At 33.1% G+C, this 16,614-nt stretch overlaps 1 protein-coding gene across 1 annotated transcript; it reads left to right on the forward strand.

Annotated features, from left to right (window-relative positions):
• Positions 1 to 616: 616 nt before the first annotated feature.
• LOC122048374 (vegetative cell wall protein gp1-like) lies at positions 617 to 13,520 on the forward strand. Its single transcript, XM_042609945.1, has 6 exons — positions 617 to 664; positions 877 to 955; positions 1,534 to 1,622; positions 1,690 to 1,770; positions 10,786 to 11,226; positions 13,377 to 13,520. Exons 1-6 carry the CDS (start codon positions 617 to 619, stop codon positions 13,518 to 13,520), a joined length of 882 nt encoding a protein of 293 aa, XP_042465879.1.
• Positions 13,521 to 16,614: the final 3,094 nt, after the last annotated feature.

Here is a 16,614-nt window from a genome sequence, read left to right on the forward strand (position 1 = left end):
CCTTCCTCATCTTCGACAGTTTCATCTTCTTGATCTCTTGATTGCAAGTATTAATTAATTGATGCATGCAATGTGTTTGATGAATTTCCTCAAACACTATCCTGAATTGATTTTATCATTTTTGTTTGCTAGATTGAGGAGTTGTAATTTCCTGTTGCTAAGTTGGTTTTATGTATTCCTTGAACTATCAAGTTTCTTTTATGTCTATGCTAATTCTTTTCACTGATATGTCATGTTTTCTGATTTATAAATTTACCTCTTTTTGTTGTTGTTGTTTTTACAAGATTTGTGTGTTGGGCTTCTTAGACGCGCTACATATACAACTTAAAGGCTTTGATCATTAAGTGAGTATTTTCTTTTGACCTTCCTATTAAATCGATTCATGACCAAGTTAATTATGATTTTGTGAATTTCTGAATCCATCTAAATAGTTCCTAATACGGTTTAGGGTTTAGGTGATGATTCATGAATGACTCATAGTTTATTTATTGGTATAATGATGAAGTGCAAATTTTGTTTGTCATACTAAGTTAATTGTTGTTGAAAGAGGAAAGTAGGAAACAACTCTCTGTCACAGGGTTAAAATATCCCAGTTATGCTTAGGACTCTTGGTTAGATGGCTATTGCTAATCCAATATTTACTCATGGTCAGCTACCTCCACGGGTAAGTCATTGAATATGTCTTACTTTTTTTTTGCCTTCCTACTTCAAGATTGCTTAAATGTACTGTGGAAGTTTTTATTTTTTTTTTTCAAAATCTATTGATTGAATTAATGGTCATTAGTAACTGTATTTTTTAGTTACTAGCTAAACATTTGTTGCAACAAAGATTTAGTTTGGCCATTTTATTTCTCATCCTCAAACAATCTGCTGTAGGTGAAATATGTTGATCCATTACTACACTCATCAATTGTTAGAGATGCAGCATTTGAGACTATGCTAAAGCTTGCTCATTGTATAGCCCCACCTCTTTCTAGTTGAGCACACGAGATAGTTGCTGCTTTGCATATTATTTCTGAAAAAGATGTACATGCTTGGCCCTTCATTGGGTATTTTGAGCAAATAGTTAATGGTCTTTTACTATCATGTAAAGCTAGACCACTTCCAATAGATTTGTTTACCTTTATATTTCCGGTATATTTCTATCTAAATTTAGTTATAATCTAATTTTACTTGTTTCTAGCTATTCTTTTTAATTGCTTCATTTCTATAGTAATAAAGCATATTTTTCTCCCAAGAAGATTGCATACACTTCACAAAATGACCGCACTTCATACTTCTGAGCCTCCATGGCTACTACACATGGGAATTTGTGATATGACAAACACTTCTAACCTATTTTCTAGTATTAGTTCGTTGTTACCATATTTTCCCCCAACAAATTTCTTCTTTACAACTTGTTCACCAGTTTTCATTCTCTTTATTGTTAGAATGTAGGTTTAGTTTATATTAGTTTTTGCTCATGAGTAGTTGCTAAATGAGTGTCAATTCTTTTGATTCATATGTCTCTCTGTTTTACTGTTAAAATGATAGGTCATATCAAAAGAAGTTCCATTGAGGTGCCTCTTGGAGCTACGTGGGTTCAGGGAACAATGCGAACTTCAGGATTTGATACAATTCCGGTACAATGCTTTGCTAACATATTATGAAATTGTGAACTTGCACTTTATGTAATATACTCCTCAACAGATATGTCCTTTGGAGAGGCCTAGGAAATGGGGAGTATCTCCTTCAGTTAAATCATTTACTTTTCTTGTTAAAGGTGGTTTTGTAATGGAGTTAACTGTTGCTTAGTTTTGGTCCAGTGGAATTGCTAGCCATGAAGTGACTCTCGTAGATTTTGAGTGAATCAACTAGCTATTTCTTACCATGCATCTTATCATTAAAATGGAGTGATAGAAAAATCTGAGGTGTCAGATTCACACTTTCATCCATCAAATGTGTTTACTGTGTCATTATTTTGCTTGTGTACTAGTAATTTCTTTGCATTCTATTTTGAGTAAACATGTGTTGGAAATGAGATATCTTGGTGATTGTGGGGAAATTCAATTTTCTTACTAGCTTTTTACATTTCCCGGGGACCGGGTCAATTAATAGCAATCACTGTGCTAGTGCTAATTTAACATTAAGATCGATCTATAGAGGTATCTACTCGTTTGGTCCTAGCATGTAAAAACTTTCTATATTTTCCAGGTCAGCAAATGAGATATACTTGCATGGTGAAATATATCATTTTTTTTTGGGCAAGCCACTTTACCAAAGAAGGATTTGAGATCACAAACTCTTCAGTCTATAAGTTTTTATCTGTGAAATATATATTTTAAGTGTGTAATCCAGTGGAGTCTATCACTTGTAATTGATATCTATATAAATAATAAAAAGTAAATCTTTATGATTGTTTGTTCCACTTTGTAATCTAGTAGCTTCCCCATTGGCAAATATCTTGTTGTCGGAGTTGTTGATGGAAGGAACATTCAGGCAAATGATTTTGCATCCTCTCTTAGCACACTTGTGAGTCTCGAGGCCATTGTTGGAAAAGGTCGTATTAGTGTAATGTCTTTTCTTTCTTTCTAATTCTTGTTTTTCTTCAAAATGCAGCTAATATTATTTAATGTTTGTATGTAGATAAGCTTGTTGTCTCAACTTCATGTACACGGCTGTCGACCTTGTCAACGAGACAAATTAAACTGGATACTGAGATCAAGGGCTTGCTTTTGTGTCTCCAAAAGTTGATGAAGTAAATGTATTGGATAAAGTGTTGGCTGGTGAGAAGGATGAGGTAGTTCTCACTGCAAAAGTTATTCATGCTTCCAGGTTTCATAATGATAGCAAAAGCTTATGATATTTGGAATCTATTAGCTTTTGAAGTTTTAAAAAGAATATTTGTGTATTTTATGGATACTGTTGTAAGAAGAATATTTATGTAATTTGTGAATATTTGTGTATTTTATGGATACTGTTGGAAGAAGAATATTTGTGTAATTTGTGAATATTTGTGTATTTTCATGGATACTGTCGATTTTTCACTGTTTCAGAAATCGAATTTGTGTCATTAAACAATACTAATATTACATCGGTTTTCCACCGCTGCAAAACCGATGTCATTAACTAATATTACATCGGTCGTACACTGCTGCCAAAACTAGTGTTATTAACATATAATATTACATCGGTTTTACACCCGATGTAATTAAGTGATACTACACCGGTTTTAACCCGATGTCTAAAATGGCAGACCTTTTACATCCCCTTCATAGACATCGGTCGAAAATGTAATAGACAGTGGTGGAAAACCGATGTCTATGAGGGTTTTTGTTGTAGTGATAATTTCTTTCGCCACTATTATTTTAAGGGCTATAATTCTATCTCCTTTTCTAATTACTCCTACAACTTTATCATTTAACAAACTATCTACAATAATACCCACCTCATTTCTTGCTTTACTCTTTCCAGTGTACCATAACTTAAAACCCGAGTTATCTATCATCTTTGCCTTCTCACATGTCCATTTTGTCTCTTGTACACACAAAATATTAATTTTTCTCCTAATCATCATATCTACTACCTCCATTAATTTACCAGTGAGAGTTCCTATGTTTCATGTTCCAAATCTTAGATTATTAGTTTTCCTATCATATGTGTTCTTATCTAACCTATGGTGTGAGAACTCTTGCCTATTTAACACTACACCCAAGTTCTCATGGAGATGTAGCGGTCCTTGCTGAGACGTTACAGTCGGACCCTGGAACGTAAACTCTTGCATATTTATCACTACACCCGAATTCTGGAGATGTAGCGGTCCTTGCCGAGACGTTACAGTCAGACCCTGTAACGCGTTCCTTCCGGGGAACAACCTAGCATTAACACAATAGTTTAATGGATTCATTCATTGAATATTTGCCATAGTTTTACGCTGGCTGGCAACCTAACACAATACGAATAATTCTTTCCATCCAATCGGACACTGATTGATTGAAGCGAATCTTCTGTACAACCACTCATGATGATAGAACAAATTATGTTCATGAATAATCAAACACCAAACAAAATCAAGTATTGCGAAAACAAAAGAAACCTAATCAAAATTGTACTATCCGCGAAAACTATGGATCGAATTAACAATTCTTTAATCTGATTATCAAAAACATAGAGATGAAGACTCTGATACCATGTAGAAATTGATGTCAAAGAAAAGTAGTCATCTTTATTGATGAATCCAAAAAAAAGGGTTGATAGAAAATGAAGAGTACAAAGTTTTATATAGAGAATTATCAGAAAACTTAAACCCTGAATTAAAAAGGTAAAAGACTAAATTGCCCTTAAGGTTATAAACAAATAATTTTAATTATATAATCTAACAGATATGAACGCATAGGAACTCATTTCGTATGATTCCGAGGTCTTTAGCTCATGCATCCACATTTTTGTCACATTTTTTCTGATTGAAAAAATAGAAATTTTGGATGAACTATGAAATTCGTCCCTAATTTGGGACGAACTTTGAAGTTCGTCCCAAAATTTAATTTCCTTACAAATTCAAAATAAATTCTTTCGAAAATTAAAAACTAATCCTAGAGAGCTTGGAATGATATGGAACAAATTTTCATATGCTCGTATCGATCTCATGACCACATTAGTGGCCTCAAACATTTTTTTCCTCCTAATAAAATTAGATCCGTAATTTCCGAATATCAAAATGACTTTAACATTTTCAAATCTAACTCTTTTTTTTACTAAGTAGGTTCTATCAATTTAATTATCGCAAACTATATTAGGTCTTTGAGGTCACTAATGTGGTTATGAGATCGATACAAACGCATAGAAAATTGTTCTATATCATTCCAAGCTCTATAGGTCCAGTTTTTACTTTTTGAAAGATTTTATTTAGAATTTTTAAAGATTTTAATTTTGGGATGAACTTTTTAGTTCGTCCCAGATCTAGAACGAACTTCAAAGTTCGTCCCAAATCTCTTTTTGTTTTAATTCAGGAATAAAGCGATAAAAATATGAATGTATAACCTAAACACGTCGGAATGACATGAAACGAGTTCTTATACGTTTGTATCTATCTCCTGATCACAATGATGACCTCAAACATTTTTTCACTCAATGTTTTGAAGATCATAAATTTTTTTATCAATAATTAAAATTTTTATTTCTGAAAATTTAAAAACCTCAAAATATTAGGTGAAAAATTTATTTCATGTCATCATTGTGATCAGAAGATCGATATGAACGCATAAGAACTCGTTTCGTGTGATTCAGATATAACGCCCGGGCCCGGGCTGGCCCCACCCGGACCGAACCAAGAATGCCACCAGAATTGCCCATCAGGTTGACGACTAGCTCCACATACCACCGGAGGTCTTTTCAGCGTGCTTTGTCCTCACTCGCATGCACACTGGAAAACTTCCCAAGAGGTCACCCATCCTCAGATTTCTCCAAGCCAAGCACGCTTAACTTGTTCTTAAGTTTGGGCTTCTGAAAAGGAAGGTGCACCTTGGTGATATGGATAGTACCATCTAACCTTTTAAGTCATACTTAACCAGAATCTCAGAACCGGGGTATTACAATCACCCCCACTTAAAGACACAACGTCCTCGTTGTGTATCCACGAATCACACCACAGACAAATCCCAAAATATCCCTCGCTAGGTGGTGCCCTGGGTGCTCCTGCCACAGGCGCACTCATGGTCGCAAAGTCGCTCTGATACCATCTATAACGCCCCGGCCCGGGCTGGCCCCACCCGGACCGAACCGAGAATGCCACCAGAATTGCCCATCAGGTTGACGACTAGCTCCACAGACCACCGGAGGTCCTTTCAGCGTGCTTTGTCCTCACTCGCATGCACCATGGAAAACTTCCCAAGAGGTCACCCATCCTCAGATTTCTCCAAGCCAAGCACGCTTAACTTTGGAATTCTTAAGTTTGGGCTTTCGAAAAGGAAGGTGCACCTTGATGATATGGATAGTATCATCTAACCTTTTAAGTCATACTTAACCAGAATCTCAGAACCGGGGTATTACATCCGAGATCTTTAGCTCATACATTCATATTTTTATCACATTTTTCTGATTAAAAAAAAATTAAAAAAATTTCTAATATAGGACAGACTGTGAAGTTCGTCCCAGATCTGGTTTTCCTTAAACTGGGTTAAAAAAAATTACTCTATGTTTGGGATAAAAATATTTTTTTGTCACAAACCTCATAAAATTTCCAACAAACTTCATATTTCGACTCAAATTTGCAACAAAATTTATCACGAAAGAATGTTTGTTGCTATTTTCCGACAATTTATTTTTTCGTTGTTGTTTTCGTTGCTAATTAGCGTTGATTTAGTTATTCGTTACTAAATTCATGGGAAATTTATGACGAAAATTATTTGTTACAAATTTTCATCCCTAAAAAATTATTTTTTTCAGCGATAAGTCCGATATCAAATTTCTTCAGGGAAGAAATTATCATCCTTAATGAAAACTGACAATCTTAAATACATTATAATTAAAATGTGTAGATAAATCTAAACAAATTTATGATCTATTTATATGATATAATTAATGTTTTTCATAACAAATTATATTTTAGAAAATAGTATTTCATATATCCATCTGAGTGGGTGCCAAGGTGCATGCCGTTGTCAGCTGCCTTTTGTTGGTCCGCTCGGACCCGGACAAACGGATAAATTAAATTAAATAGAAGATAATGACCTTCATTAAATGTAGGCCAGTATCTTTCACTAATACAATTGATCTAATATTTATTGGATTAAGAGTTGGTCTAATATTTTTGATAAGGATCTCTTCTCCATCATGCGATATTATATCTCGGCCAAATCCAACGACTAAAAAAATGAAAAGAAAGAAGAAAAAGTATGAATAGTATGGTTCAACTTAGAAATGTAAATAAACTAAATCGCTCATGAGCTATTCAAAATTCGATTCGATAAAAGTTCGTTTGAGCTCATTTAATGAGGCTCGTTAAGATAAATAAATCAATCTCAAGCTTCATAATATTCGACTCATTAGCTTGTGAACATGTTCGTTAAGCTCATGAATCAACTTCTAAATAAAATAATAATAATTTTAATATTAAATTTATAGATCTTATACTGTACTTCTGAAACATATAGATAAATATATTAAATTTATTTATTAGAATAAAATTGTAAATTTTAATAAGAATATTATAATTTTTTTTAAATATATAATTTAATTTTTAATAAATATTAAGCTTTGATAAAAGTTCAAATAATCTCGTTTTTAATTTTCTGATTCCTTCAATTCACATGCAAATCGTTTTCGGTTGATAATTGCTTGCCAATAATGGTAGTTCCGCATGACTTATTTATTTATTTATTGTAATAAATTTTATTGATTAATTTATAAAACAATCTTCTTTTAATTCATATATCAAATAAATCTGCTTTAATCGGGTTGATATATATAACCATATGACAATAGGAATCTAACCCAGGAAATAATTTTTGAGAAATAAAATTTCTTATCATTATTTACTTTTGAGAAATAAAATTTCTTAGCATTATTTACTCTTTGTATATAGGGTCGAGCAAAGCATTTTTTATCATATCTCTCGTATAAATTTAAAGAACCAGCATATTTATCTATATAGTCTTTCGAAATATTCGGATTAAAATTCAAAGTTTTATTTTTCTTATTTATTATTAAATACTTTACCATTATCACATCCGTGGAACTGTGTGCAAATCGTTTATATTTATATAAACATTTGCCTTAATTTAATTTAATTTGCAATATAATCGTTTTCTAAAATCTTAGAGTATTATTTATACATCACGATTAAAGTTGATTGGTTAATCGTGAGATTGTATATATTTATAGTTTGACAGTGTCTGATTTTAAACCGAGTTTGGAATGAGTGTAACAATTTAAATAAGAAATTAAATTCGAGTTCTTATCATATTAATTGAAGATGTAGACTTTAAAATTGACATCACACAAATGTATTATCTATATAACATGATATGCATGGTAAAATTTATGATATGTCACATTACAAGCATGATATATATAATGATATAACATTTTACATGCATGGCATAAATAATATATATACCTAATATATCTCTTTACTTAACATACATATATGACATGACATGAGTCTCTTCGGATGGGTCTAGTAGTTAATACATGAAGTATTATCATAATGAGGTTTGGGGTTCAAATCTCAGCAAAGCCGAGGTAAATACCTCCCTTATGTGCTAGTCACTATTCCAAAGGCTAGTAGTCATCTGTAATTTACCTCCTTCGTGTTGACCTTGGGACGGATTGGTGGGAGGACTTATTCATCTTTTTACCACAATATATGACATGACATGAAATAAATAAAGTCATAGTTATCATAACTTAATTTATAAATAAAATATGATTAATAATACAATTTCCTACATCAAGATTTTATTAATTAAATTAGGAAATAAATTTTTAAATTTTAATTACACATTTTATTTAGAAAATAATTCTCAATAAAAAAATCTAATTAATTAGGAAATAATTCTCTAATTTTAAATCTCCTAACTAATTAAGAAATATATTATTAAAATTTCTTAAATAATTTAGAATATTTCAAATTTGGAACTTTCTAAATTATTTCAGAAACATTTTAAAATTAGAATTTTCTAACTAATTAGGAAACTTTCAAAAAAAATAATATTTCTTAATAAATTCAAATCTTTCTAAATTGAAAATTTTTAAATTATTATAGAATATTTTCAAATTAAAATTTCCTAAATTATTATTAAAACTTTTAAAAATTAGAATTTCCTAACTAATTAAGAAACTTTTTGAAAATAGAATTTCTTAATAAAACTAGAAAAAAAATTAAAATTAAATATATGACCAACTACGACTTATAAAATAATTTTATGATCATGTTGAAATAGGGTTATAATTGAGCTAAGTAGAACTTTTGAATGTTTGAGTTTGACTCGTTTATAATCGAGCTGAGATCAAGCTTTATTTAACAAATATATTCATGGCTCATGAGCTTATTCAAGTTTTTATCGAGCCTAAACGAGTTTAATAAATATAAATTATAAATTTAAATATTTATTAAAAACTAAATTACATATTTAGATAAAATTATAATATTCTTATTAAAATTTATAATTTGATTCTAATAAATAAATTTAATATATTTATCTATATTTTTCATAAGTAGAGTGTAAAATCTATAAATTCAATATCAAAATTATTATTTTTTCATTTAAAAGTTGATTCATGAGCTTACTAACGAACATGTTCACGAGCAAACGAGCCAAGTATTAGGAAGCTTGAGTTTGGTTTGCTTATCTTAACGAGCCTCATTAAACGAGCTTTTATCGAATCGAGGTTTGAATAGCTCATGAACGACTTGGTTCATTTACACTCATATGTTGAAGCACAATTAGACTTTGATATCACGATTGGGAAGCCCAATGCGAGTGTGTGCTAAAACATGTTTCAAAAATAGGCACAGCGGGAATCAAAATCATAATAAACTATTTTATTACAACACACACATCACACGCATATAAGGATACACTGATATAGGCATGATGGAATATAAAACTTTATGAAAATAAATTTACTCTAGGTATACTTGATGAATATATGAAGTGGAAAGGACATCAACTAAGCGACGCTCGAAAGCCTCACCTCTGTTCGTACCCATCCAGAGAACTCCTTAAAACGACTTCAGAAGTCACAAGTTCCATCTCCGTGAAAAGTACTAGTCTTGTGTGTAAAGATGAACCGATCTGAAAGAGGGGTCTTGGCTCAATTTGTGTTCGGCGATTGAAGCAATCCGACGACACGAAGCAAGCGAGAAGAACAACCACAAACGGGTATTGTTCCAATGGCACAACATGTTGGTGGCTAGAAAGGGTACCTTGGCTGGGCTGGCGAAGGGAGGTCAAACGACCGACATTTCTAGGGGGTGTCGGTGGCAACGGGAGAGCCCTTCTGAAGGGCTATCAACAATGGATAGCAGTCTGTGGCTGCAGTCCACGGGCTTGGCGGTGGCTATTGACATCCCCAGCTAGTGGTGATTGGCTGGATGGTGGCAACACAAGAGGGAGAACCCCCATGTAGTTAGCGGCGACAAGAACGGAGGGAGAGAGGAGGGAGAAAAACTAATGTTTAGTTTTTCTCCAAGATTAATTAATTTTCTCTTCAATCTATATCAATATGTAGATCTACTAACGGATTAGAGGAGCAAGTCTAAAATATGTATCTATTAACCCGTAACTCATACAATTAACCATAAGTTTAGTTTATGACCAAACTAAGTTGGTTTAAAACCAAACCACTCACTACAAGAAAAAAATTGATAGATAACACTTTTTATGCGTTGTCTATATGACTGAAAAAATATTGTTAAAAATACTGTTATTAAAAGTCAGGCCAAAGACAACGCTTTTAAAGCGTTGTCATTTTTTACAAGATAACGCTTTTACAATTCTTTAAAAAAAATAAAAAAATCATATTTATTTTTCTAATTACAAAATTATTATTTTTATATTTATGAAATCATTATTTTTCTTTCACCTTGCTATAGAAATGAAATCAACATAACTTAACAATATATATATATATATATATATATATATATATATATATATACAGCACCGCTACGCTGCGGACTGGAATTTGCGGATCACTGCGGACTTGCCCTCGTGGCAAAGTCCGTGTCAAACCATTTTTAATATTTTCTCGCCACGAGATCCTGCACAAGCCCTCATCTTGGCTCCCGACGCTGTGCCCTAGCTCTTGCCCCAACTCGCCGCATCTTCTTCCTCCCGACGCGACCCCAAATCGCCTCTTCCTTTTTCTCCTGGCGTTGTGCCCCTACAGGCGCCTCTTCCTCCCTACCTGTGCCCTAGCTCCTGCCCCAACTCGCCGCATCTTCTTCCTCCCGACGCTGCCCCAAATCGCCATCCTCCATTTTCTCCTGGCGCTGTGCCCCTACAGGCGCCTCTTCCTCCCGACCGGTGCCCTAGCTCCTGCCCCAACTCGCCGCATCTTCTTCCTCCCGACGCTGCTCCAAATCGCCTCTTCCTTTTTCTTCCGACGCTGCCCAGACTCGTCGAAGAGACCCCTCTCGCCGAGTCCTACAGAAGCCCTCTTCTTATGATCAAACCAACCTCTAAATCATCGCATTGGCAACTTCTGTCGACTACACAACCTCTGAAATTGTTACTACCACTTGTAAGTTGCATGTTTATTTTTGTGTGCATTAAATTTGATCCATATGTTCTGTCATGGCTTAATGATCAAATATTAACACAGGATATGATTTCAGCCTGAGTTGTTTACAAAGCTTATCTTGAATAATTTTTGTAAGTACAAATTTACAGAACCGTAGCCTTAATATAGCAGTTAACATGCTCATACTGCAAACACATTACATGCTGATATACCAGCCACCAATTTTCTGACTGGTTTTTACTTTGATTCAAATCAACTTCTACTTTTCTTTTGTGGCAAGCCTATTTACCTTCATATTTATTTTTAATCCCTCTAGATTAGTGAACACTATAATTGGGGATACTACATGCAAATAAGTGGCTTTGACTTCTTTTTCTTCTTTGGCTTGGTGGATGAATGATTTAGTTTGTACAACTATAAATCTAGCTTGGTCAACTTTATATAGTTTTGTGAAATTCTCTTTGAAAGATGTGGAGGATGTGATTAATATGCACAGAAAAGGCACCAAGCCTGAAAGGGTATGAATGTTTGTAGCTTATGGGGTACTTTGATGTTTATATATTTGTAGCTTGTGATCTTAAAACAGCTGGTTCTTCAAAGTAAATGCTACAATTTAGTTTGTCAATTTTTTTTTCCAGAAATCATTTTTTTCTCTCTATTTACGGTTTTTTTCCTAAAACATTTTGTTTGTGTTCCCATAACACAAGGATGGAGTACCCTTCATTGTCGGTAAAAACTTTTTTTAAAAAGTTGATTTTGCATCTATGTTATACCGGCATAATAAAGTCCAAGTTTTTGTTTCTCACTGGGGGTCTGAATTCAACATAATCTTGCAACTAATAGGAGGTCTGAATTCAAATACAGAACAAAGTCCAACTTGTAGCTAAAAAACTTTATTATACCTCCTATTAATTTGCAAGTTTTTGAAACTGTAGCTAAAAAACTTTATTATACTGGCAGAATAAAGTCCAACTTGTATCTATCAGTTTAGTGGTCAAAATTTTGGAAGTTTTGAAATATACAATTATAGAGTTAATAAGTTGTAAGTATATGTTTTGAAATACACAACACAGCAGAATTATTTATACTTTGTAGCAGTAGCAAAAGGTTATTTGGAAATTGGTTATCTGTTTACCTTTAAATTAATGAATTTGTTGTTTTTGTTGTAAATTTTAAAACATGATTTGAATCTTTGTTTTACTTCTATGTTATACCGTCATTTATTGTCAATTATATATACTGTCAATTATGTTTTTCCTATCGGTTATGCAGGAAACTTGCAAAACAACGTTTCCTTTTATCAACGAATGGTAAGTCATTTCATTTTAAGTTCTAATATTTTATTTATACAAAATTCTGAATATTGTTTCAATGTAGGGGAAAACATATGTTGTATTTGTTGGATATAATCCGGGTATTTATAAAACGTGGATAGAAGCATCAAGTCAAGTTATTGGCTTTAAAGGCGCCATACATCAATCATACAAAAGTAGAATGGAGGCACAAAAAGCTTTTCAAGCGCACTTGGATAAAAAATTTGCACCAATTTCCATTTCATCATGTGCAACTTCAACTTCGGGATCAAATTCAAATTTAGAGAAATAGCTTTTGAGCTCTGAAAAAGAAACTAAGTTGAAGGATACATTAAACAAAAATAGAGCAGCTTTCCAATTTCTAGTTGTTGTTATTGTTGGTGTTATGTTTTATTTTTTTTTAATCTGAGTTCAAATTGAACAATGGTGTTGCAAGTGGTGTATTGAACTTAAAACATATGTTATGTTATCTTTGTTGGGATCTTAGATGGCTAGAGGGGGGGTGAATAGCCTCTTAAAAACTTAAACAAAAATTTCTACAAAAAACTTGTTAGCACAGCGGAATTAGAAAACTAAAACAAGAAGGAAACAAGCACACTAACACACTGATTTACGAGGTTCGAGTCCTACAGAAGCCCTCTTCTTATGATCAAACCAACCTCTAAATCATCGCATTGGCAACTTCTGTCGACTACACAACCTCTGAAATTGTTACTACCACTTGTAAGTTGCATGTTTATTTTTGTGTGCATTAAATTTGACACTTTGGTTTTTTTTTTTTTAATTTTTATTTTACAATTTAATGGAGGAACCTAATTTTGTTTATTTATTACACAGGCTGATCCTGCGCAGGCTCTTAATGTTCCTGTTGTCCCTTTAGGAGCTTTACAATCAGCTGCCTATCCTGTATCATCTAGGCCTCCATATGTTCTGTCATGGCTTAATGATCAAATATCAGCACAGGATATGATTTCAGCCTGAGTTATTTACAAAGCTTATCTTGAATAATTTTTGTAAGTACAAATTTACTCAACCGTAGCCTTAATATAGCAGTTAACATGCTCATACTACAAACACATTACATGTTGATATACCAGCCACCAATTTTCTGACTGATTTTTGCTTTGATTCAAATCAACTTCTACTTTTCTTTTGTGGCAAGCCTATTTACCTTCATATTTATTTTTAATCCCTCTAGATTAGTGAACACTATAATTGGGGATACTACATGCAAATAAGTGGCTTTAGCTTCCTTTTTTTCTTTGGCTTGGTGGATGAATGATTTAGTTTGTACAACTCTAAATCTAGCTTGGTCAACTTTATATAGTTTTGTGAAATTCTCTTTGAAAGATGTGATTAATATGCACAGAAAAGGCAAGTCTGAAAGGGTATGATTGTTTGTAGCTTATGGGGTACTTTGATGTTTAGATATTTGTAGCTTATGATCTTAAAACAGCTGATTCTTCAGAGTAAATGCTACAATTCAGTTTGTCAGTTTTTTTTTCAGAAATCATTTTTTTCTCTCTATTTACGATTTTTTTCCTAAAACATTTTGTTTGTGTTCCCATAACACAAGGATAGAGTAAAAATTACTTTTATTTTACACAAGGATAAAACTCTATCTTAATTACTTTATATCCGTTTCAAATGTCACCATCTTACATTCTGAATCATGGTACTTCTTTCCTGAACCGATTGTTGGAGCTAGTAGTAAAAATTAAATTATGATCAAATTTGTTTATATTTATGTTGCAAATTTCATCATAATATTTATGATAGGATTTAGAATCTGATTTATTTTTATTTATGTTGCAAGTGTTTCTGTTTCTTTTTCTGTTTTACAGTATCTACAATAAGTTGTATTTTTTATTTGTTTATCTAATTACTTATTGTCAATTATAATGTGAGGGTGTCCAGAAATGGAAGAAAATCGAGTTGATGATCAGGAATACATTCCCCAAGTTTCAAATGATCGAAAGCCAAAAATTGGAATGGAATTCTCATCACTAGATGATGCATATTCATTCTATAATCAATATGCACGAGAAGCTGGGTTTAGTTCAAGGATGCACACGAGCAAGAAAAATAAGATCACAAATGAAGTAACGTGGAAACAAATTGTATGCTTTAAAGAAGGGCATACAGATCTAATGTGGTGGAATAAACATACAAAACTTGATCAACCGACAAAAGAAAGAGCACGTGGCACAGTTAGAACGGGTTGTAAATCAAATATTACATTTGTGAAGAAACAAACTGGGCCTAATTAGGTTGTTGGTAACTTTATAGAAACCCATAATCATCCACTTTCTACTCCATCCAAGGTGCATTTGCTACGCTCACATCGTAATGTTTCAGCAGCAAAGAAAACATTGACGAAACAATTTTCAGAGGCCAATGTACCTACTTGTCAACAAATGCGAATATTGGAGATAGAGTATGGAGGACCTGAGAGAGTAGGTTGTACAGAAAAAGATATTAGAAATTTTGAGAAAAATCTAAGAGATGAGCAAAAGGGTATTGATGCTGAAACACTAATCGAATTTTTTACATCCGAGCAAGAGAAGAATTCTGCTTTTTTCTTTGACTATAAGACTGATTCAGATAATAGATTTAGTAGATGTTTTTGGGCTGATCATATATCCAGGCGGGCATATAGTGTATTTGGCAATGTAGTTGTATTTGATACAACATATAACACCAACAAATATGGCTTGATTTTGGCACCTTTTGTAGGAGTTAATCATCATCATCAAACAATTATATTTGGTTGCGGATTTCTAAGTGATGAGAAAACTGAATCTTTTGTTTGGTTGCTTAAAAAGTTCATAGAAGCCATGCCTAAAGGTCCACCAAGTGTTATCATCACTGATCAGGATCCTGCTATGACAAAAGCAATTGCACAAGTGTTCCCTCAAACAGTGCATCGATATTGTTTATGGCACATACTGAACAAATTTCTAGAAAATTAAACCCTTTGACTTTTCAAAACCATTATCAAAGCTTAAAGAATGTCATTGCAAATTCTACAACACCTGATGATTTTGAAAAGTCATGGGAAGAAGCTATCAAGTCTGCTAACTTAGAGAATAATGATTGGTTATCGTTGATGTATGAATTACGACACAAATGGGTGCCAGTATATTTTAGACATTTATTTTGTGCTGGAATGTCAAGTAGTCAAAGATCTGAAGGCTCACATGCATTTTTCAAGAGATATGTCTCAAATAAGAACTCACTGATGGATTTTATCACCCGTTTTAATAGAGCACTGAGACATCAAAGACATAATGAGTTAGTTGCTGACCATATTGACATGAATGAGCATCCGAAAATTAAGACAAATTGGCCAATGGAAACTCAAATTGTTAAGTTGTACACAAAAAAGAAATGGCTGGAGTTTCAAAGTGAAATGAGCGAGAGTCATGGTTATTATGTGCAGCAAGTATTTACAGAAGTTGACTCAGTGGTTTACCATGTGATGAAATTTCAAAGTTCTTCTTCCTCGAAACCAAGGGTACTTATGCATGACAAGCAAAGAGATTACATATCATGTAGTTGCACAAAATTTGATTTTGAGGGCATTCCATGCAGACATATGCTAGCTTTTTTCCGTATCAACCAAGTGTTTCATTTGCCTGATACATATATACTCAAACGATGGACACGAGATGCAAAAATTGGAGCAATATATGCTTTGGGGGAGCAAAATTACATTAATGATCCAGATCCAGAAAGGTGTTTGATGTCTAGACACTCAAGGTTATCTTATAAAGCTTCAATATTAATTGATGATGCATCTTTGACTAATGAGGGGACAACCTTTTTGGATGAAAAATTTGATTCTATCTACAATAAAATTGAAGAGATGAATATTAGTAGAACATGCAATGATAGAAGTCAAAAGAAGAAATCTGTGGATGAGGGCCTTGGTATTATTGATCCTTCTTCAGTCAGAACAAAGGGATGTGGGAAGAGATTGAAATCATCAAAGGAGAAATCAACCTCAAATTCTAGGCTATGTCGTGGATGCGGACATCGAGGAGTGTCACATGACAAGCGCAATTGTCCAACG

This window comes from Zingiber officinale, chromosome 2B, assembly GCF_018446385.1.
Source record: "Zingiber officinale cultivar Zhangliang chromosome 2B, Zo_v1.1, whole genome shotgun sequence".
NCBI classification, from domain to species: Eukaryota; Viridiplantae; Streptophyta; class Magnoliopsida; order Zingiberales; family Zingiberaceae; genus Zingiber; species Zingiber officinale.

Coding starts and splice junctions, on each gene's coding strand:
- LOC122048374 (XM_042609945.1), top strand. CDS start 617: ATGGCTATTGCTAATCCAATATTTACTCATGGTCAGCTACCTCCACGG. Junction 956..1,533: donor TATGCTAAAGCTTGCTCATT/GTATAGCCCCAC, acceptor TTAAAATGATAG/GTCATATCAAAAGAAGTTCC. Junction 1,771..10,785: donor TTCTTGTTAAAGGTGGTTTT/GTAATGGAGTTA, acceptor GCTGTGCCCTAG/CTCTTGCCCCAACTCGCCGC.